Genomic DNA, 23,954 nt, shown 5'->3' with positions numbered 1-23,954 from the left:
ACAGGTGTGAGGTAATAGCTCATTGTGGCTTATCTTTCATTTCCATGATGATTAGATAGGTTGAGCATTTTGACATATATCTGTTGAACATTCATTTCTCTCTTTTGAAAAATGTCAATTAGTTTAATCATATCTTTCCCAAAGTATGCCTAGATAAAATCATCACACTGTGTCTGACATATACATACACAATTATTTGTCAATTAAAAACAAAAATATAGGAAAATAAATAACAATGACCAAATAAGATGATTGCACGGCAATAAGAAACGATATTTGATATAGTACACAAATAAGCCACTTTCCTAATATATTTATTGGGGTAAAAATACAGAAATGAATAAAAGGAGAAAATCATGAATTTTCATGTCAATCTTCAAGACACGATCATTTCTTTTTGTCTATTATCTGTTCCTCAAAATATCTGGCTTTATAGTTAAATGCATATGAATATGTCTCTCTACTTATGGTAAATCCCACCATTTCAATGTATATGTTTCCTTGTTTTAGATTTGGATTTTCAGTGTATAGTTAAATATGTCATATTCCCTATTTCCTGGGAACTCTCCCAGGGGCTTCAAACACATCCCCGTTTGTCAGATTGTAGATGAGACGGTTGAGCATTGGCATTAGGATGGTGTAGATGACAGAGACCAATTCTCCTGCTCAAGGAGATGAGACTTTTGTAGAAGGGACTTGGTAATGGAAGCCACATAGAATAGAGACTCCAGGGCCATTTGAAAGAAGTAAGTAGCCAGGGTTTCCATGTGACCCAGGCTTGAGACTGTCAACAGTCAAGAAGACAGGATGAATACATAGGAGACCATAATAGCTAAGATAGGAGGGAAGAGAAAAATAACACCATGGATAAAAAGAACCTTATATAGAGGGAAGTGTCAGAAGAGACTAGTTTAAATACAGCTGGGATCTCAGAAACAAAACGATGACCTTCTCTGGAAGTGAAGTTATGGACAGTCAGAGGGCAGAGCACTTGGATGAAGGCATTGAGCACTGCGCTTAGCCAAGATGGAAGCACCAGGAGAACACAGAGAACACGGGGAATGTGGATGGGGTAGCGCAATGGGGGACAGATGGCCAGGTAGCAGTCCTAAGTGAGGACGGCCAGCATCTGACACTCTGCTACCAACAGGGTGATGAGGAGGAAGAGATGAATGCCGCAGTCAGTGAGAGATATGTGATAATCCCTAGAGAGAAAGTTGAGGGCCATATGAGGAATAAACATGGACATACAGAACTGGCAAATGAGGGATGGCTTGCTCATCAGAAAATACATAGGGCAGTGGAGAGGTGGGTAGGGCTGAATGAGGAGGATGACTGTGGTGTTTCCAGAAAAGACCAGGAATTCCAGCATGATGAGGACTAAAAGAAGCCAGGGATCCTGGAATCTGCAAAATAAGCCTAAAGAATGACACAACCTTTGATGTCTGGTTGTTCAGCCTTGCTTGTTCCTTATTTGTTAACTTTCAAGACAGATTGAAAGAGATATATTCACAATCTGTACATAATTATTCTAAATTAAATCACAAGGCACTTTCCAACACTTCCAATTCATTTTTGCCCTACCCTTCTTCTTTTAGTTTCAGTAAATAATTACATTGGCATTTCATCAGGATTTACTAAGGAATCATAAAAGAGTTCTAGATTATGACACTTGACACATTGGAGGAGAGAGCATAATCACTGTTGCATTTGAACATGTACTTTTGAAATATTTTTTTCCTTAATTAAAGTTCTAGAAATTGAAATCCTCTCATAATTACAGTAAACATTTTTAAGAACTAAATAGAATAAAAAATGCAGTGTTTTAGTTACACTAGACACTTTTCAAGAGCTAAATACCAACATGTGGTTAAAGGCTACATCTGATACTACAGCACGAATACCGAACATTTTCAATATTGAAGAATATCTCTTAGATGGCAAGCAGAAACGAGCCTGAGGAAGAGAAAATATTGGCCTATACATAAGACAAACCCATAAGGCAGCCAAACAAGTTTAGCCAAAAAATGATCTACACTAAGAGTGCACATGGTAACAGAAGAGCAAAATCTACATTTATCCATTCAGGTCATAATTCCAACTGCACTGGAGAATTGGATGGAAACAAAAGACAGAAGGCTCCCAGGCTCCCTGAGCTTTCATTCTGTTTGTGGTGACTGACACAAATATATAATGTCAGGTAAATGTAGCTGTAATGGAGAGGAGTAAAGCAGGATTAGTGGACGGAGAGTTGATGGTGGGGTGTGGGTGATGTTCCCCTAGGGAGATCCATTTCAGCAGAGGCTTGGATGAAGGTAGTGAGGTCACTGTGGGAGGATATGTGGGAAGAACCTGAGTGTGAGTGTGGTCAGTTGTGGCTCAAGTGGAGTGAGCTGGGTGGAGAGTAGAAGGAAATGAGCAGAGGTCAGTAGAGGACAGGAGTCCCTATACTTTTTATCTCAAACTCCTACAAGTAAAAAATTTGGGGGCATGCACCCCTAATTCATGTATATAGAGAGCCTTTATTTACTATTATCAGTATATTAGCAAAGCATCATCACTGCATTTAAGGATAAAAGTAAACATTAATACAAGTTCTAATATTCTCTCACTTTACTCCAATGTATCATTTGCCTAAGGGACATTAAGTGAGTGATTGTGCTTCCTTATAAAGTCTTGAAGTTTCCAGAGGGATTAATTAAATTGGTTGAATGCACCAAATTTTTGCTATTCAGCATATAAAAAAGCTTCTTCAGAGCAGAAAGCCCCTGTAAGCAGTGCAAAAAAGTCCATAAACAATCCATCTCTAAATAAGCTCTATAGCATGGTGATAAGTATCACTTTTTGGCAAATCTAGCTCCTCTACTTGCTGTATAACTTTGAACAAGTTCTTTATGCTTACTGACTCTCACTTTCCTCATTTGTAAAATGGGAATTGGACTTAATTTTTGCCTGAATTTAGTGACTGAGGGTTCCTACAGAAAACCAGGTAAGTTATAAGTAAAGAATACAAAATACATTTTATCTATGTAGTCAGTCTTCTATGGGCTATAGTTAATTAGGCACAGAGGTTGGAGAAGGAGTTCAGGAAGAAAAAAATCAATGTTTGTATAAGTAAAGTAGTAGAAAATGGCATGGTGTACTTAGGAAATCCATTTATTTGTAAATGGTGAGAGAGAGTATGGGATATGTGTAGGATCCTTGAGCAGTGGCTGGTGCATAGTAGACTCTTAAACATTTATGAAAATAACACAGGTGGAGTGATGGAGGGGAGTATGGGAGGAAACTATGGAGGAATCAGAGTCCAATACAAATGAGCTTTATACACTGATTCTGAGAGCCCAGAAAGTGTGGGGGCCCCTGAAGGAGTTTGTGGAATAATTGAGGTGATGAAAATGGCATTTTGGCAATCCTCTAGCTAGTAGAGTTGTAGGAGATGAGTTGTAGGGGCCAACTTGCAGGGAAAAAGAACACTTGGGAACCCATCAGACCAATCAAAATGGCAGTGACTAGGGCCCTGCTGAGGCTTCAGTATTGAGGAAGTAGAGAGGTAGATTGAGGTAATATTAGAGGTGAGATGATGTGCACAATGGTGTCTTTTTCTGAGCTGGCAACAGATGGGTCAGGTAAAAGAAATGTTAAGGAATCCATGGGGCTTATGGCTACTTAAGAATATGGAGTGAAGGATAGGCCTTGACAATGGCACTTAGCCTTCCAAATTGAGAGGGTGAATGATTGTGGTGTCTTTCACTGTGACAATATGTTCTGAATTACCACAGGGGGTTGTGAAAGAAGCTGCACAGTGAGCCTAGCTTTCTACCTGGTAAGTGTGAGTTTCCTATGGGTTGCCCAGGGCAGGCAGCTGAGAGGTGGTTTCGTGTGTGGATCTGAAGCTGCATTTTAGCACTTGTAGCATTTAGGGGTGCTGAGGTGACAGGATGAGATAAAACTGCTTAAGGTGTGTGCACAGTGAAGAGTGGAGGGTAAGGTTGTTTTATCAGAGGAGCAACATAGCATTAGAGGCTACTATCTCTGGACTTTCAAAAATCTAAGACAATATCAGAAGGCTGATATAGAATCTCTAGCTTATTAACCACTTTGGTATGAGCGTTAACTATAGTCGATAGCTACAGATGAACATGCACAGCGACTTTAGCCGACAGTGGTGAAAGGAAGGCACACAGCCGAGCATCAGCTAAATGAACAGCCATGACATGACTTTTCTAATTTTTCATTTATCAAAATAAAACTGTGAACATTTAAAAATAATGTAATAAAAATATATATGTATATGTTACCTATTCTGATTTACATTACAATTAAAGCTGCCTATAAATTAAATCAACCTTTCAGTGCTTTCAATCTTTCCTCATCACACAAGAGCAAAATGTATTCACCGTTTGGGGCCAGTGAGCACCATACTGAAGTGGTTAAAAACAAGCAAAAAGTACAAAAAAATAAAACACAAAACATAAAACCTTCCAAAACATAATTATTTCCAAAAAAAAAATTCTTAAAAGCCATTCTGCTCTTTTCCTACAACAAAATTATTGAATCATGAGGTGGATGCATTTGAATATAGCTAATATGTCTAATGTAATGTGGGATGAGACCCCTTCCAAATTTAATATTCTCGAAGTCTATGAAAGAGGTTGAGGTGTGTGACAATGCATCTTCACTTTCACTAGCACCGGCAACACCCATCCCTCAGTCTCTGACTCCTTCTTCCTGGGAAGTTCTCCCCACTCTTGCCCATTCTACACCTCACCAAATCCCTCGTTTTTCAAGGAAATTCCTGTAATACTCAGTGTAGACTTTCTGGGTTAGTAGTCCCTTGTGGTACTTTTCCCAATAGATTTAGCTCTTTTTAATTTTTTTTTTATTTCAGCATATTACAATGGTAAAAATGTTTAGGTTATGTACATGGGCTTTGTCTCACCTGAGTCAGAGCTTCAAGTGTGTCCATCCCCAAGATGGTGAGCACTGCAGCCATTAGGTGTGTATATACCTGTCCCCTCCTCCACCCTCCCATTAGCCCAACACCCAATGAATTTAGTTGTGATGAACATTATCTTAGATCACCTTTTCCTTCTGGTGTGCCATGGTGGCCTTGCCTCTGGTTGATCCAGTCCAGGACTCTCTCAGTACTCTCTGGCAGCTGACCTGCTCCAGGGTCTTCTGCTGTCTCCAGAAAAAAGCATTCCTGTGCTACTCCCCTGCTGGGGTGGACCTCAAAGAGGTCACTCACTTCACTGTCAGCATCCTTTCCACCATGTTCTCACCTCTCAGCATCTTATTTCATGCCCCACCCTCTTCTAGCTCTAATCACATGCCCTGGCTTCTGAGGAACTGCCTTGTTACTAGAACTTCCCATGAATACTGCCAGGAAAGAGCTGCTCTGTAGGGCAAACCCACAAGGTAATGGACATAATATTGGACCTCAGCTTGGGTGTTTATTTTTTAAAAAGATTCTGGGAGAGGTCTAAAACCTCTCCAAATTTTAAGCAGATACCTAGACTCAAAACCCTTAGGACTATCTGATAAAAACTAAAAATGAAAACAAAAATGAGGATTTCATGACTGAGGAAATATTCTGGCCAATGTGGCCAATATCACCAATGTGATCATATAGACAGAACAATCCTGTCCTATTCTAAATCACTTGCTGACTATATAGGTAATTTAAAATTGTTAATTGTGGTAAAATACACCCAACATAATATTTACCATCTTACACTTATTAGGTATGCAGTACAGTAGTGTTAAGCATATTCACACTATGTGAAAGAAATTTCGAGAACTTTTTTTCCCCGAACACCGATTAAACATAACTCCATTTCTCCATTCTTCCAGTCCCAGGCACAACCATTTTAATTTTTGCTTTTATGAATTTGAGTCTTCTAAATACTTTGTATAGCATAGTTTATTTTTTAAACAGACAATAACAAAATGTCTCCAGCAGAGAGAAAGAAGGAACCCCTGGTTTTAGTAAGTACCTAAATACTGACTTTAAGGCCTGTAATTTTCCTCACTGTATTTTTATTCATTCATTTATTAATTCAGGAAGCAATGTGATCTACAATGTGTTTAGGACTGAAAAACACAGTGTTTAACATATGAGCTAGTAGACATTTATGCAGTTTTAAGAGTCCAACAATCTATTCCATAATTCCTCCCTTATTACCTCCTGCTGTTTTACCTGAAGGCTTCCTACCTTCCATTTTTAACATCTATCTGGAGAAGGTACAACAATTTTTTTGGGACTTTATGGCCCACATTTTTATGTTTATTTGTGCTATGCTCTACCTGAAATCTAGAGGTGCTTTACTAAATGTATTTTTATATGTAAGTTACTTAAAATCAACAAATATATCTGATCAACCTCTGCATCACTAATGCCTGACACAGTATGGAGATGTGTGTGTTGGGTAAATGTGTGCTGGCTGACTGTGTGTGTGACAAGTCAGCACTGTACTTTTATTCTTCTGCTTATATCATTACATAAACCAAGTGGTTAAAAAAATCAATAAATTAAAGAAAATTATCTTTTAATAAAACTAATACTTTTGTTTTAAATCATTTTTATTAAAAATTTTTGTATAGAATTGTTTCCCTTTCATTCCATTGATACTGTTTAGTTGGCTGTTGAGTGTTTAAAGCAGTTATGGTGAAGACAAATTTTTTTCTATCAGATATTTGCAAAAGGATAGTAAAAACAGTCTTTTGAATCTATTATTATAATATGCCAATTCTTAGCCAAAAACCTTTAGATAAATGTTAATATCAGTTCCAGTATTTATAAGTCCAACAAAAGATTTGTCATTTAGCTTATTTTATAATTGAGGTTTTTGGTCATTAATAAAGTTTGCCAATATACTTTTGTTCCAGTACTTCCAAAACCTCCTTGTCTTAAAACATTAGATTTTTTAAATTTCATATTAATAGCAGAAGTTGTGCAATACAGTCTCTAACCTGAATAACATAAACAGAAGTGAAACTCATAACTGAAATTTCACTTGAATAAGCTGAATCAATTATACCTAAATGGATTATTACTCTTTTTAATGTAACAGAAATATGACCAAATTATTAACTAATATTAATGTGCTTGTAGGATCAGGCCACATATATCTATAGTTATATATATCTCAGTAGATGGTGTTAAGAATCCATTGTCACAAGATGGTCTTTGTTCTCTGAAATTACCTTTTGGGCCAAGAGTCTCAGCCAAAGTTGCATTTTAAATGTCTGATCAGACCTTTTGGCAATTTCTTAAAAGTTTTTTCCACAGGCAGGTGCTCCCCTTTGGCCATAAGGTGCCATTGTGGTGCGGTGGTGGGGAGCTGGTGCTGGGCTGCCTGGCTGAGCACAGCCACAGCCTGGGTGGCTCAGCAGCCATGGCAGTGGTGGCACCATGCTGTTTAATTTTGCTGGGCATAAAGCTGCTGGAATTTAGAATTAACATTATTAAAAGCCAATATATGTAAAGTGATATTGCTTAAATTAGGAGGACTTACTATTTCTTGAACCTGATATTTCTTGCAATTTAGCAATTAAATCTATATAAGTTTCATTGACATTTTGTTTAACTTTTATATAGAAAGATACACCCTAAGAGAAGCTATCTTTTCCCTGCTTTAATACAGCACTGTTGATTTTGAGAAATAGCCTGATCATCATAATTTAATTGCGCATTAATATCAAACCAATATTCCTGGCCCATAATTTGAGTCAGAAATTTTAATCCGTAGTTCTCTAGACCCATTTAGCTAGGGTTGCTGATTCATCTTTTCCCTGCACCAAGTGGTGAACTATAAAAATTTAGGCAAAGACATAACTGTTTGCACAAAAGATTTCCAATTGCAAGGGATTAACATTTCTAATTGAGCCAATTCTTTAATCGAGCTCTTGGTATAAAGACAGTTTGTGTTGGCTGGGAGCAGTGGCTCACACCTGTAATCCTGGCACTCTGGGAGTCCAAAGCAGGAGGATCACTCAAGGTCAGGAGTTTGAAACCAGCCTGAGCAAGAAGACAACCATGTCTCTACTGAAAAATAGAAAGAAATTAATCAGCCAAATAAAAATATATAGAAAAATCAGCAGGGTATTGTGGCATATACCTGTAGTCCCAGCTACTCAGGAGGCTGAGGCAGAAAGATTGCTTGAGCCCAAGAGTTTGAGGTTGCTGTGAGCTAGGATGAGGCCATGGCACTCTAGCCCAGAAAACAGAGTGAGAGTGCTGCTTTTGTAATTTCATTTGTCACTCTTAAGCAAGGGAACTCTGGTATTTACCAGCAGATTCATAATCCAGCACAGAACATGGAAAGGGCTTTAGTGCTTTTACTTGAAGCTAAAGATGCCTAGACTTTCTGGTGCTGATGATTATGTTATGAAAGAGACTAAAGAGGTATGTGGTACTCACTGTGTCAACTCTGGCTACTGTGAGCATAAAAAACAGGATTGCATCCAAAATCATTAATGAAATGTTCAATAAAATGTGGCCATGATCCCTGAGATTCCTCTAGGGAGAATGACCAAATTATTGGCCAATGTTAGATGACTAAGAATGTGAGTGTGTACTGCACACTCCAACTACTAAAATAAAGATAAAGTTATGTAAAATAAATTCTCTAAGATTGAAATATCAGGTAAAGAAAGATTATTCCAAATATTTTCAATCCAGAGAAATCATTCTATTATATTCTAACACTGAAAATACACACTCAAAAGTAGATTCTAGATGGAAGCATATGTTAGACTATAAGCAATTCATAGAAAATTAAATCAATCCTCTTTATTTACCTAAATCCCTATTAAGAGATTGTGAAATTCTCATATTTTTTATGTAGTACTTAAGATATGCATCATACACTCATTAATGCTTCACTTATTGTAATTATTTTCATATTTATAGCATTATATGTTAGGATCTAGTAACAGTTTGCTTTTACAAAGCAAACAATGCTGAGTTCTTGATTTACTCCTCCAGCCTTCAGAATTGTTTATCTTTCTTTGGACTTTAAGTCTCTTACTTTAACCTCAGGACAATGAATTTCTCTAATCTTAATTAAATAATCAGTATGCTATTTGTATAGCCTGTAAATGGTCTCAAGCTTTCTAGTTAAAATGTTTTTTTTCCTCCAAATTAAAAATACTCTACACTTCTCATCAAAACTTTCTAAATATTTTGTGAACTGGATGGGGGTGAGTACAACAGTGAGAATATCATAGCTCAAGTACAAGCAGAAAGAACAATGGGTAGATACAGTTGTAGAAGAGAATGAAGATAGAAAATGGCAAAAAACTGGAGATAAATATGCAATGAAAGAAGCAGAATTTCCACTTATAAATTTCAAGAGTTGGTTGTTCTGCCTGTTCCCTCAATCTACATGCAAAATCAGTGATTTTAACCCTGGACATTTTCAATCTCTTCTCTGGAGCCACAAGTTCACTCCCTCAGAAATATTGACTGGTAATTATAAAGCATCTATTGCATATCTAACACTGTCTTGTACTTATTTCTTCTATTTAAATATAAAATCAACTCCATAATTTATAAATCCTTCTTAGTGTCTACCTGAACAAGGTAGCCTGATAAAGTCAATAAATCAATTAGTTAAATGACCAAAAGTAAAAGAACCAGTAACCAAAAGGTACTTACAATATGCTTCCCAAATGAGCATGAAAAGATAGAATGTACTAAGTACACTGATATTACTACACTATGGAATTACTCATATCTTCAGGTAATTTTATGAGCACCATTAAGTTTTATAACAGTCCTTGCTGTAATTGCAGACAGGGCATATAAACAATACTTAATGAACTTTGAAATACTAAAATAACATAGTAGGCCTAGCATGAGTAATAAGCATGTAAGAACTGGGAACTGGCATGGACAGGTTCCCATTCAGAAGCTTCAGGGTTTTAAACAATTAGTTCAACATAAAGCGAACAAAATATTTCCTTTCAGAATCTTTGAAATTTCTAGTTTGCTAGTAAGTTCTCAACACTTTTGAAATTACTCATTTTGTCTAATATGTCTTCTTTTCTGTTCAAAATAAGTATACATCCACAGTCACACAAACATACTTACTCTGTAAATATACTACAGCTATAGTTCAAGTTAACCGTGATGTATTTGTATATTTGATTCAATATAAATAAAGAAGATGCTGATTTCTGTTTCACTGGCCAGGCAGGTTGCATGTTGAAAAAAAATTTTAGGATAGAATGTAACAAGTAGTCATTCCATGTTCAGAAATGTATGGGTTTTCATTAAGTGCAAAATCTTTATTATAAGCATTACAGTAACAGTGTAATTATAAATATAATTTAAAAAGCTTTGGGACCATTATTCTTGAAAGTAGAGTCACTGATAAAAAGGATCACAAATGATGTCTTGGTACTGTGTAACCCAACAGTACATTTTTACAATCCATTACCTCCAACTATGATTAACGTGGCATAGGTTAAAATTGGTGTAAAATAACACTTAATTCTATCTACAACATGTTTGACACATTAAAAATGTTTAATTTAATGAAACACATTAAGTTATCTAAAAACATGTTATCTAAAAACATTCCAAATATCATTCTATTTTATTATCATAATGTGCAATTATAAAACAATTTATTTCTAATATTGTAATTTTTTCATTCTGATAATGGGAAAAATATGAGTTTGTATACCTACATCATACATCACTTGAAATACTGTTTGTTATAAGAAAAGTCCATAGTACCTCTCCATTTCATAAATATTACATTTCAGTGTTTTCAATTTTCCATGGAAAAGTACATGAATAATGCCAACTTAATATAGAAAGACTGTATACTTAAGAATAAATGTGATGTAGCTATCATTAACCACACACATTCACATACACGCAAAGAATAAAAGCATACCACCTACTGTATTTAAAGCTGAATAACATCAATATTTGCATGTCAAAAATAGCAAAAAATCATGCTTTATTACATTTTAACCGCACCCTGACCAGAAAGTGTATTTTACATGTAATTATAACTCTCAAAAAGTCTCCCACTTTTTAAAGCTGACATACAAAAAAATCAACTGACTATTTTAACTGGGTTGTTCTCTATAATCAAAAACCTGGTTTAAAGAAATGTGAGAATGTGTTAGTGACTCAGTGCATTGCCCTGTGAGTCCTCTGATATCTGTTTAGACTTGATTCTTGATTAAGTGCCTTCTGAAATTTATTATATCTGTATTGTAGTTTTAAGTATCAATTCTTTGTTGTTTTCTAAGGTATATCTTTTGCATAAATATTTTTTCACATTGATTATATTTGTAAGGTTTCTATTCCTTAAAATTTTTGTGATATTGAGCAATGTTTGAGAAAATATTGGAGCATTTCTTTCAGTGTAAGTTCTCCCATGTCCAATAAGATCTCTGTTATAACTAAAGCTATTGTCAGCTCTCTACATTATTATAGTTTACTTTAAGTACTGTTGTGCATTTTAAGTCTAATACTTTGGGAAAGCACTTTCATACACATTATATTTATCGAACTTTTATCTAGTATGATTTCTTTGAGGTTGAATAAGATGTGAGCAGTTATTAAAGATTTTGCCACAATATCTACATTTGTAGAATTTTTCTCTGATATGAATTCCTTTATGTAGATTAAGGTGTGAGAACTAGAAAAATATTTTGCCACATTGCTCACATTTGTATGGTTTCTCTCCTGTATGGATTCATTTATGTAGAATGAGGTCTCTTAGCCAGGTAAAGGCTCTGCCACTTCTTCACATTTTAGGGTTTCTCTCCAGTATGAATTATTTTATGTTTAGTAAGGTTTGAAGACTGGGTAAAGGCTTTGCCACATTCTTCACATTTGTATGGTTGCTCTCCAGTATGAATTATTTTATGTTTAGTAAGGTTTGAAGACTGGGTAAAGGCTTTGCCACATTCTGCACATTTGTAGGGTTTCTCTCCAGTATGGATCCTTTTATGTTGAGTAAGGGTTGAGGACTGGTTACAGGCTTTCCCACATTCTTCACATTTGTAGGGTTTCTCTCCAGTATGGATCCTTTTATGTTGAGTAAGAATTGAGGACTGCTTAAAGGCTTTGCCACATTCTTCACATTTGTATGGTTTATCTCCCATATGAATTCTTTTATGTAGAGTAAGGTTTGTACACCAGGTAAAGGCTTTGCCACATTCTTCACATTTGTAGGGTTTCTCTCCAGTATGGATCCTTTTATGTTGAGTAAGAATTGAGGACTGCTTAAAGGCTTTGCCACATTCTTCACATTTGTAGGGTTTCTCTCCAGTATGGATCCTTTTATGTTGAGTAAGAATTGAGGACTGCTTAAAGGCTTTGCCACATTCTTCACATTTGTATGGTTTATCTCCCATATGAATTCTTTTATGTAGAGTAAGGTTTGTACACCAGGTAAAGGCTTTGCCACATTCTTCACATTTGTAGGGTTTCTCTCCAGTATGGATCCTTTTATGTTGAGTAAGAATTGAGGACTGCTTAAAGGCTTTGCCACATTCTTCACATTTGTATGGTTTATCTCCCATATGAATTCTTTTATGTAGAGTAAGGTTTGTACACCAGGTAAAGGCTTTGCCACATTCTTCACATTTGTAGGGCTTCTCTCCAGTATGAATTATTTTATGTTGAGTAAGGTTTGTGCACTGGGTAAAGGCTTTGCCACATTCTTCACATTTGTAGGGTTTCTCTCCAGTATGAATTCTTTTATGTCGAGTAAGTATTGAGGACTGGTTAAAGGCTTTGCCACATTCTTCACATTTGTAGGGCTTCTCTCCAGTGTGAATTCTCCTATGTATAATAAGTTTTGAGCAACAGGTCAAGGTTTTTCCACATTCTTCACACTTGTAGGATTTCTCTGTCATATGAAATTTCCTATGTCCAGATACATTAGAGCTGTGATTAAAAATTTTGCCATATTCATTAAGTTTGAATCTTTTTTCTCCAGTATGTCTTGTCTTCTGTCTATTTAGATTTGATGATTTACTAAAGACTTTTATACATTTATAACATTTGATGATTTTTCTATGGCAACTTGATAGACATTGGGTAAGACCCTCAGAACATACTTTCTGCTTCTTACACTCAACCACACAATCCCATTCTCTTTTTAAGTGTACATTTTCAAGGCCACAGCTTCCATATAGTCTCAGTATTGATTTCTGAAATGGGTCTTTTATGCCTTGCTCTGGCAATAGGTCTTTGGTGGAATGGGAAGACAGTTCTGAAAGAAATGAAAATAACAAAGTATCTCACTAACTCAGGGAATATATTTCATAATTTGAATATTTAAAAGTGTAGAAAGCATGTTAGCAATGGTATCTATCATCGGTGTATGACCTTATAAATATACTGTCATATATACTATCATAGATGTATGACCTAAAAATAGATTGACAACCATGGTTCTTTTAGAAATCATAACTGCTAATTGTTCATAGCAACCCAAATTTGAATAACACCAGGAACCACATGGAATTGGAAGGAAACTTGGTTGCATTTACCCACCACAGCCCTTCCTCCATGCTGATACTGAGTTATCACTTTAGTAGAGAAATCCAATCTCCTGGATTTCCTATCAAAAGAGAATGAAACTATAGGCACATGTCCACACGTCTTTTTTTTATAGCCTTTCCAAAGGATGGTTTCTATCTTCTATGACAACTACATAACTCTCTGGGAAAAATATGCACCTATCAAGAATAAAATTCTCCATTATCATAATGTTGGTGTAAAATATTTAATTATGCTATAAAATTTGAAAGGCAAAATAAAAAATGATCATTTCCATGTGTTAATTTGTAGACAATATAAAGAGATATAATTATTTACATCAATATCATAAAGGTGAGGGGAGATGTAAAGATTAAGAATTTTTGTATGCAACTGAAATTAGGTAGTTATCCATTTAACATAAGTTGCAAGTTCAAAAGATTTTATGTAGTTCTCACAGTGAACATTAGAAGAAATGTTTATAGAGATAAAAAAAGGAAGCCAGGCAAAGAAACAAAATATGTCACTCAAAATCAGTGAGGCACAATGCAGAACAGAAGGAAAGGAAAGAAAGAAAAGATAGTGACAAAGTCAAATAAAACAATTAACATTAGAGAAATTGTAAGTCCTTCCTTTGAGAGAATTATGTAAATATTTATGTCCTAGTGTTTAGAATGAGAAGACACAGTTAAATAAAGGGATTAAAAAAATCCAACTATATTCTATCTAAAGTGACTTGACTTCATACCTGGTGAGAACAACAGACTAAAACTGGCAGGATATATCTGCATGATATATCTAGCAAGATATATCAGGAAAACTTTTAGCATTTAAGAGCAGTGGAGTTCAAAATTATATTAGGCACATTACTTTTAAAGTGAAAAAACATTATAATTTTTAAAATATAGTTTAAGTCAAAACTGTCACAAGAGAGAAACAAGGATATTAAATATAAAAAGTGGTCATTCACGGAGAGCTTATGAAAATAATACATATATATGATATCTATCTTTATCTCACATCAAGGTTTTCAAGTATATTTTAAATAGAATTGACAGAATTTAAGCAATAAATGGACAGGAAAATAATAGGATACTTTGATATTCCATTTTCAATAATAATAAAATCAGTCAAATTATTAATACAAAAACAAAAGATCTGAAAACACTATAGAGTAATTAGACCTAACAGGTGCATTGGAAACACTGTACAGAATAATAGTAGATATACAATCTTCTTGATAGCTCATAAAACGTTCTTCCTAAAAAACTACCTGTTCTGCCACAAGTCTTAACCAATTTTAGAAAGTTGTTATTTTACACACTTTAATTTTTAACTAGAATGGAATGGAACTGAAAATAAATAATAGAAGAAACACAGAAAAATTAACAAATATAGGAAAATAAACAACACACTCTTGAATACGTTCTTCTTCAAGGGAAGAAGACCTAATATTGTGAAGATGTCCAAATTGATCTACAGAATAAATGCAATTCCTTTCAAATTCTCAATTTCATATTTTGAATAATAAAAAACAGCAAACTCTTCCTTCAGAAGTTTCATTAAATATACATTGTTTAGACTCTCTAATGAAAAAATAAGATGAATGTATGAATAAAAATAAACAGAACCCTATAATATGCCACCTACAAAAGTTTTCTTTTAGCTCTAAAAAGTCAAAATGATTGAAAGCAAAAATCTACATAAATCTACATAATCTACATAAATAATAAGAGGGGGATCTACATAAATTATCTACATAAAATCTACACAAATAATACATATATCTACATAAATAATAAGAGGAGGATATTATGGCCATAATTAAAGAAAATACACTTTAAGTCAAAAACCATCAGAAGACACAAATACTTTTATAAGGACAAAATTGGTCATTTAGGAGAAATCTATGGCACAGAATACACATAGACAGATCATAAACATGTAATGTACATATTTTAGCTTAGATATTTTTAAATATATATTATTTATCAGGGCTTTGCATGATATATGATTATTTCATGATGAATATTTAAGGCTATGCCTGATATATATGATTTCTATGATGAATACAAAAATTTGACAAAAGATAAATAAGAAAACAGATAATGGGAAAGACATTATAGACTAGTTAGATGTAAAAGACATTTACAGAAGTCTTCAGTCAAAAGCAGCAGATGATATACATGTAATGTACATATTTTAGCATAGATATTTTTTTTTCTTTTTTTTAAATGATGCAACATGCTATGACAGCATAGATATTTTTAAATATATATTATATATCAGTGATTCTAAATATATTTAAAAAATATGAACCAAAGTATGGACAGAAGTGTGGCAAGAAACACCTAGCAACACACTAGTTATGGGAGACTGCAAGACCTCACTTTCAATGATGAATAGAAAAATTTGACAGAAGATAAATAAGAAAACAGATATTGGGAAATACATTATAGACCAGTTAGATGTAAAAGACATTTACAGAGCTCTTCAGTCAAAATCAGCAGAATACACTATGGTTTCATCATACATGATAAATGTTGTTATGAGACTTAAGTCTTATCAAGTTGAAGAAACATAAAAACATACAACTTATACCTTTTGATAAAAATGAAGTGGAACTAGAAATCAAAAGCACAACACAAACTGGCTAACACAAAAATATGTCAAAATTAAACACTCTTAAATGCATTCATGCTCAATGGTCAGATGTTTTAAAATTGTTAAGATGTCAAAACTATCTACAGTGATATACAAATTTAATTCAATGTCTATAATAGTCCTATCATACTTGTTTTGAAGATATATAAAAATAAATTCTAAAGTGTCTTGGAACAATAAATAGCCAGACTGTTTTAGATATACAAACAAGGAGGCATAGCACTTCTTGATTTGAAAACAAATCTGCAGGAATAAAAAAAAATGTGCTACTGGCACAAAGACAAATAATGAGATGAAACAGCAGAACACAGAACTCAGAAATAAACCTTGTGTGCATGACCAAATATAGGTTCCTCAAGATTGCAATGACCATGCAATGAAAAAGAAGAGTCACTTCAATAATTTGGTAGAAAACTGAATATTTATGAGAGGAATAAAATGATGTTGGTACCTTTCCTTGCACTATAGAGAATATATCTTAAATAAATTAAATATTAAAACATAAGAAATATATGTATAAAACTCTTAGAGAAAATATAAGAGAAACATCATGGTATTGGTCCTGGTACTGTTTTAGTAGATGTAACATCAAATGCATAATCAAGGAAAAGGAAGAGAAGAAAAATGGGATTGTATCACACTTCAAATTTTCTGCACAAAGGAAAAACTTAGTGGACTAAAAATGCCTCCTGCAAAATGGGTAAAAATAGATGCAAATCACATATTTGATAGAAGTTAACATCATGAATATATGAACAATGATTAAAATTCTAAAACAAAGATGAATAACTTGACTAACAAATGGACAATAGATTGATCTGGCATTTATGCAAATAAGATACACTAAAGGCCAAACATAATTTGAAAGCATTCTAAAAATTGTTAATATTTAGAGAAATGCAAAACAAAATCACAATGGGATATCACATCACATCCATTACATTGAGAACTTTTAAATAAATGAAAGCATATGCAGATACATACATATGGTGAGAATGTAGAGAAATTGAAATGCTGCTATGTCATTCTGAACCTTTGATTCTAAAAATGATAAAAATTAAAATAGAACAGGTCACAATTTTAAAATATATAAAGAGAGCAAATCAGCTATATGATGGGAGAGGAAGAATCCACTTGTTTTTCTCCCCAAAGAACAACAAAAATTTGCTAGCCATTCATGGACAATTACAATTATCTGAATATGGGGACTTAAATGGAAGGTCATTAAACACTAGTGGAACCATAGATCTGGGAGGGTCATTGGGAGTATTCAGGCTCTCATCCAGGTGACAAACCTAAGGACCCATTGTCCTGAATACAGACTGCAACATGGCTCATCATCTTGGATACACAGAGTCTCCAATGGTTCCCTGTGACAAAGTGGGAGTAGTGCTGCTCATCCAGAGACATTGGGAGAGACACACCTATCTGCAGCCATGGAGACAGACTTGAATAACTTGGTATTGCTATCATCTGTAAAGCAGAACTGTGACTCTGCTATAGCAGTCTCAACTATAATCCATGTCCAGTTCTTTCAGTGCATAGATCCACACAGTGACCTGCGGGGACACTTCCAAGGTACTCATTGGGAGCCACACCCAGCCACACATATGGAATTAGCCCTAAAATATGCAGACTGAAATCCACAACCATACCCTAGTATGTGTCATACACATCCAAATCCTGAAGGCAACCAATTTACCCAGAAACAAGAGAGGATTGAAAACCACCCAAGCCCTTTGGAACTGGCCCATCAGATGCAGACTCCACTGCAGAACAAGGGGCAGACTTGTGTCCTAGCTACAGCAACTCTTCATTGAAAACCCAGTGGAGAGGCCGGGCGCAGTGGCTCAAGCCTGTAATCCTAGCACTCTGGGAGGCTGAGGCGGGCGGATTGCTCGAGGTCAGGAGTTCGAAACCAGCCTGAGCAAGAGCAAGACCCCGTCTCTACTATAAATAGAAAGAAATTAATTGGCCAACTAATATATATATATAAAATTAGCCGGGCGTGGTGGCACATGCCTGGAGTCCCAGCTACTCGGGAGGCTGATGCAGCAGGATTGCTTGAGCCCAGGAGTTTGAGGTTGCTGTGAGCTAGGCTGACGCCATGGCACTCACTCTAGCCTGTGCAACAAAGTGAGACTCTGTCTCAAAAAAAAAAAAAAAAAAAAAACCCAGTGGAGATACCTTTAGTCCAAGTACTCAAAAGAAAAAATCTTTACCTTCCAAAACCAGTTTAAACTGGGAAAGATATTTAATCCTTCATATGCACAGATACCATCATAAGTATAATGTGCAACCACTGCTAATGATATTTTATTATGTGACTACAACACCTAAGCAGAAATGTTTGGCAAGAACATGACAAGATCCACTCAAATTAGAAAGGAAAAAGTAAAAATAACACTGTTTACAGATGATATTATCTTATAGATCAAAAGCCATAAAGAAGAAAGGAAGAAAGCTATAAAAGTAATAAAACCTCTCAGTTAAGTCGCAGAATGTAAAATTTACATACAGATAGTAGTTGTTTTTCTATACACTAATAAAGTAGACAATGAAAAAGGAAAACACTCTCATTTACAATACCATCAAGAAAATAGATGTCTAAGAAATAAAGTTAACTAAAGTGGTTAAAAAAACCCTTTCCCCTGAGTACTATAAGATATTAATAAAAGAAATTGAAGATGACATGAGTGAATAGAATGATATTATCCAAAACAATGTATACATTCAATGCACTCCCTATCAGAATTCCAGGGGCATTCCTTGACAGTATTAACCAAAAACTTCTAATATTCGTATGATCTCACATATACCACTGATGAGCCCTATACAATAATGAGAAAGAATGAAAAAGGTTCCACCATCGCACTTTCTGATTTCAGACTAAATTTTAAGGTGGGAGTAATAAAAACAGCAAAATAGGTGCATAAAAACCAACACAAATAACAATGGAGGAGAATGGAGAGCTCAGAAATAAACCGAAACATATAAGGTCAAGTAACATTTATCTAGGCACTAGCAATGCACGATGCAGAAAGTCTGGCTCTTCAATGCTTGGTGCTGGAAAACTGGATACTCAAAAACAAATGAATAAAAGCAGACTATTGTTTCTTATAGGATACCCAAAAACTAACTCCAGATGTAATAAAGATTTAAATGGAAGGTGAGCAGGGAAAATAAACAATATTATTAGTTTGGGAATTTGGGTATAATAAAGTTGAAAATTTACTCTTATTTTATACAAGAAAAAGAGTATTTACAAGTGAAATAACATTAGATTTTCTTACATTTAGGAGGAGGCTATGTATTTGTCCAAAATTAGTGAATCTGACTTCCTGTAGGATTGCCTCTGGAAACTAAGAATTGGAAATCATGATGCATAAAATATGAACTTGTGTCCTTAGTGCTTCTGGCATTCCAGAAACAAGTGCCAATATCTCCACTATTCCCCTTTATACATTTCAGTAATGAGGCATCAAAAAGAACTTAAAACATGGAGCTGGGCATGGTGAATCACACCTATAATACTAGCACTTTGGGAGGCCAAGGGGGAAGGATCACTTGAGGCCAGGATCTTGATAGCAGCCCTAGCAACATAAGGAGACTCCATTTTTACAAGAAAATAATAACACCTAAGAAATGGCTGGCCATGGTAGCTCATGCCCATTGTTCTAGCTACTTAGAAGACAGAGGTGGTAGGATCCCTGGAGCCCCTATGTTTGAGGTTGCAGTGAGCTATGATCAGCCACTGTACTCCAGAAAGGGCAGGAAAGTGAAAGGCTGTCAAATGATGGTTTAATGTCATGGTCTTCAAAATATGCACAGATAGTCCCATAACTCCTAACCAATATAAATGCTAATAGATAATGTAGTCCCTTATAAGCCAAGAAGAGAAGTTTGGCTCTCACTGAATTCTAAGGAAGATCACTGCATGGGTAGAGTTCTGAGAGAGTTTAAGAGCATGGGACAGAAGAATTCCTTCTGTGAGATAAAGAGAAACATACACAGGCTTCTAAAAATCATTTCCAAAAGAGCAGAATATTCAAACCCACTTTTATATATCTGCCTTCATCCTTGAGCTTTGGCTCTCTAACATTTGTTAATCTGCTTCACTAAATCTCACCTACCTGGATATTTAGCTGTTGTTTCCTCTTTCTTCATAATCCAGGGCTCTATTCTTTGCTCCAGGCATGTGATCAGTTCTGGCTTTGAGAAGCCAAGACCTGTTTTATTAGAAAAATTTCACATGACTCTTGCTGAAAACTTTCCAATTACTAATGCAGTACTATCCTTAATAGACAGAACACTATAGAAGATTCTAGAAACTTCCTTTGCAAGATATTGTTTTCTCACAGACACTGTAGATTAATAAAAAAATTACTTCTAATTTATTTGAATTGGGCTACAGCACCAATTCCAACTAGCACCACATAAATAAGAGGTGTAAATTCTATTCTAAGGTGCAGGCAACAACGATATACCCTGATTTCTAGAGTAACTACTAATCTACTGTGAAATATACATATCACCCAAAGAAAGGGAAACATTCAAGATAACATGAGACATCTAATGATTTTATTTAATACACCAAAAATCTTCAAATTTTCTTTAAAAGAAGGGATATAAAATTCATTCATGTAAAGTAGAAACTTTTAAGAAACTATCTACAAAAATAAAATAATGGCCTTAATATGGAATAGGAATTCTGTATATAAATGATCCTTACCAAGGGAGACCAGGTTTCCATAGTTCTCTAACATCACATCCCTATATAAATTCCGCTGAGCATTATCAAGGCATGCCCACTCCTCTGGAGAGAATTCTATAGCCACATCCCTGAATGTCACCATCTCCTGTAAAAAGACACGTATTTCCCAAGTGGTCATATAGAGAGTTCTTAATTTGACTACAAGGAAAATGAGTTGTGAGAATTGTTTCTGACATATGAGTGACTGGAATTATCCAATAAGTTATATTTTAGCACAATGATATTATTTAATATATTCTCTTTTTCACAGGAATGAAGATCCCAAAAGATGTATGAATCTGTGTGCATATGATTCTTCTTTGGATGATAAAGTATCTAATACAAAATTAAGGGCCTTACAGAAGTAATATAAATTTATTGGTGTTTTATTTACATCATGTCAATAAATTGTGCATATTTCTCACATAGAGAAACATACAGAGTTAGAAAGTATCACCTAATTTTAACAAGTACAATCATGAACTGGAGATTTTGTCAAAGTACAGAGTCTGATACAGTAGATCTGAGGTGAGGTCTGAATCTTTGCATGTCACATAATAAAACTATTGATAACAATGCTTCTTGCCTAAGGAGAGTATTTTGTCAACATCCAGTAAAAGTGGTAGACTTTGAATTTATCTCAATTCATCTGAACAGAACACAGATGATAGCCCTAATTTTTCAAAGCAAGCTATAAGAAGAAAGGGGAGCTTCCAGATTAAATGTGATTGTTCATTAACAACAGTGAGTAAATCTCCATGAGACACTTAATGATAAAGACAAAACACAGAAAACAATTAACTGTATATGGGAAAAATCTGTCAGAGAGCATCTTAACCAAGTGAATGAAATTAACATAAATTTAGAGGGACAAATTGGTATTAGGCACCATTGCACAGAGGAGGATACCAAACCACTGCTGGGATGGTAGTGGCCAACAATATGTAACAATGAAGAATCATCAGTTATATGCCAATTTCAGATACAGATACTTTTCATGATTTGTTATCTTTAATAATGTATGTAAATACTGTAGCATCATACAGAGCGAGTCTTCTATTTTCTCTTTTTTCCATAATTTTCTGGTTATCCTATACAACCAATGTTATTGTCTTTCTCAATTTTCCTAATAATATTTTACGTAGAGGTGATGAAGCATCCAGATCAAACTTTGAGAGTACATGTTTCCCATACTCACTCAAATCCAAAGACTCTATCCCATCCCCAGTAGGAATCTCAGATATTCATACTATTCTATCTGGACCTGTCACAATGAGTATATTTTCAATATTACATGTCATACGCTTCTTATACAACTTGGCTATTGTATTAAGAAGCTTATGGGAGAGAATGTAGAGCAGGCTCTGTTAGATATGGAGGATGGATTTTCCAGAGCTCCTTGAGTATCATAAGAAAAAATAGAAAAAAATATAGTTGCAAAACTTATAAGGCATACACATCAGAAGTAAAGAAGTAATGGTTTACAAGTTCAAAAAATTGAAGTTCTACATTACATTCTAGGAGAAAGAGTTGACACAACCCCTAATCTGGGAAACACGTACCTGAAAACAAGCCATTTCTTTTTCCTCTTCTCCTACTTTCAAATTTCTTTTCAGGTGAGATTGTGTAGAACAATTACAATTAAATCTTGAGACTTCCCAGAAAGGAGTCAGCACAATTTCTTTCCTTGTTTCTACAACACTCACAAGCAGGAGGAACTTAAAATGCAGAAGGGCTACACTCACTTTTTCTTGCTCACAGTAAAGAGTCGGCTATGATCAGCCCATTCATGGAGACCATAATGTGAGGTTCTCCTGTCTTTTCTTCTGGTTACCTCCCCCTGCTACAGGTGCCAGGAGTTTCTGCTACAGGAATGGAAATATGGACCACACTGATCTGCCTCTACCAAACCCAAGAGAGCAGAACCTGTGACTTTCTTCAGGAACAGAGGCAAAACTCAATTCACATGAATATATGCATAAGTCCTAATGCTTGACCCTGGTATCAAATTAGAATTATGTGGGGCACAATTAAAACCACATGGATGTTCCCACCCAGCCCAACACGCAGGTGATGGTGTTTCTTCAATCTAGCCAGGTTATCCTAATTGAAAGTCTGGGTTGAGAGGTAATTACTTTAAAATTGTCTCTGAAACATCAATGTGAATGTAAATGATGTGATAATGTGTGCCTCACTCTAAGAATTGTGGTTGGCTAGTGTGGAAGGTATACACTATTTGGGTTCTTTGTCAGGTCCCCTTTTAGTGCTGCTGTTGGTCAACCTGAATCCATTATTAGTAGCACTCAGGTAGAGACAGCAAGCACAGCATACATACTGCCTTTTGCCCAACACTCATCACAACATATACCTAATATCCAAAGTGAAGAGCAGCATAATGCAATGTCTACTGAGCATGTGCTATTTGATTAGAAGTATGGTTTGTTGCACTGTGGAGAAGCCTTTACATTGTGTGATTTAATCCTTATTATTCCACAAAAGGTGACTAGTAAGTGTGCAATAATTTACAGAAAAATTTAGATGTGGTGCCAGCATTTCCATTCTTCACATACAACTATAATACAATACTACACAAGATCTAAAACATTGTCTACACTCACCCCAAAAGGGTCCTTTCAAAGTCAACTTACAAGTCCATGTTGATCTCTTACACTGCAGCATATGTCTCCCCTGAGACTTTGGAACATCCTCAGTCCAATGTATGTCTCTGTGTTGTGAATTCCAGGTTCAGGCCAGGTCTAGTTTGATCAAACTTGTGTATTCTTTGCTTTGACAGGGAGGGGAGGAAAACAGGAAGAGAAATTCTTCTTTGGAACCTGCTCTAATGCATCCTGAGGAACCTCAGACTTTGGATTCAGAATTCAGAGCTGCAGGTTTAGGTCTCCTAGAAAGGCATGGATTCAGTAGGACTCACTGCACATTTCCTGGCATTTGGGCAAGAAGAGAAGGCAGAAAGGGAGTTTATGTGTCCAACCCAGAGTGCATTATCTTGTTCCCATT

The 23,954-nt window shown here is 35.2% G+C and overlaps 1 protein-coding gene across 1 annotated transcript in view; it reads right to left on the bottom strand.

Moving 5' to 3' along the window:
• LOC142865712 (uncharacterized) overlaps positions 1-20,949 on the bottom strand; it is a 58,546-nt gene extending 37,597 nt beyond the window's left edge. Inside the window, exons 1-3 of the mRNA XM_075998905.1 lie at positions 20,916-20,949; positions 12,959-13,250; positions 11,814-12,706 (exon numbers count right to left, since the gene is read on the bottom strand). Coding sequence (XP_075855020.1) covers positions 11,814-12,706; positions 12,959-13,250; positions 20,916-20,949 — 1,219 coding nt within the window. The remainder of the gene's footprint in view (positions 1-11,813; positions 12,707-12,958; positions 13,251-20,915) is intronic.
• Positions 20,950-23,954: the final 3,005 nt, after the last annotated feature.

This window comes from Microcebus murinus, chromosome 31 (genome assembly GCF_040939455.1).
Source record: "Microcebus murinus isolate Inina chromosome 31, M.murinus_Inina_mat1.0, whole genome shotgun sequence".
NCBI classification, from domain to species: Eukaryota; Metazoa; Chordata; class Mammalia; order Primates; family Cheirogaleidae; genus Microcebus; species Microcebus murinus.
This window is presented reverse-complemented; position numbering and strand designations above follow the sequence as displayed.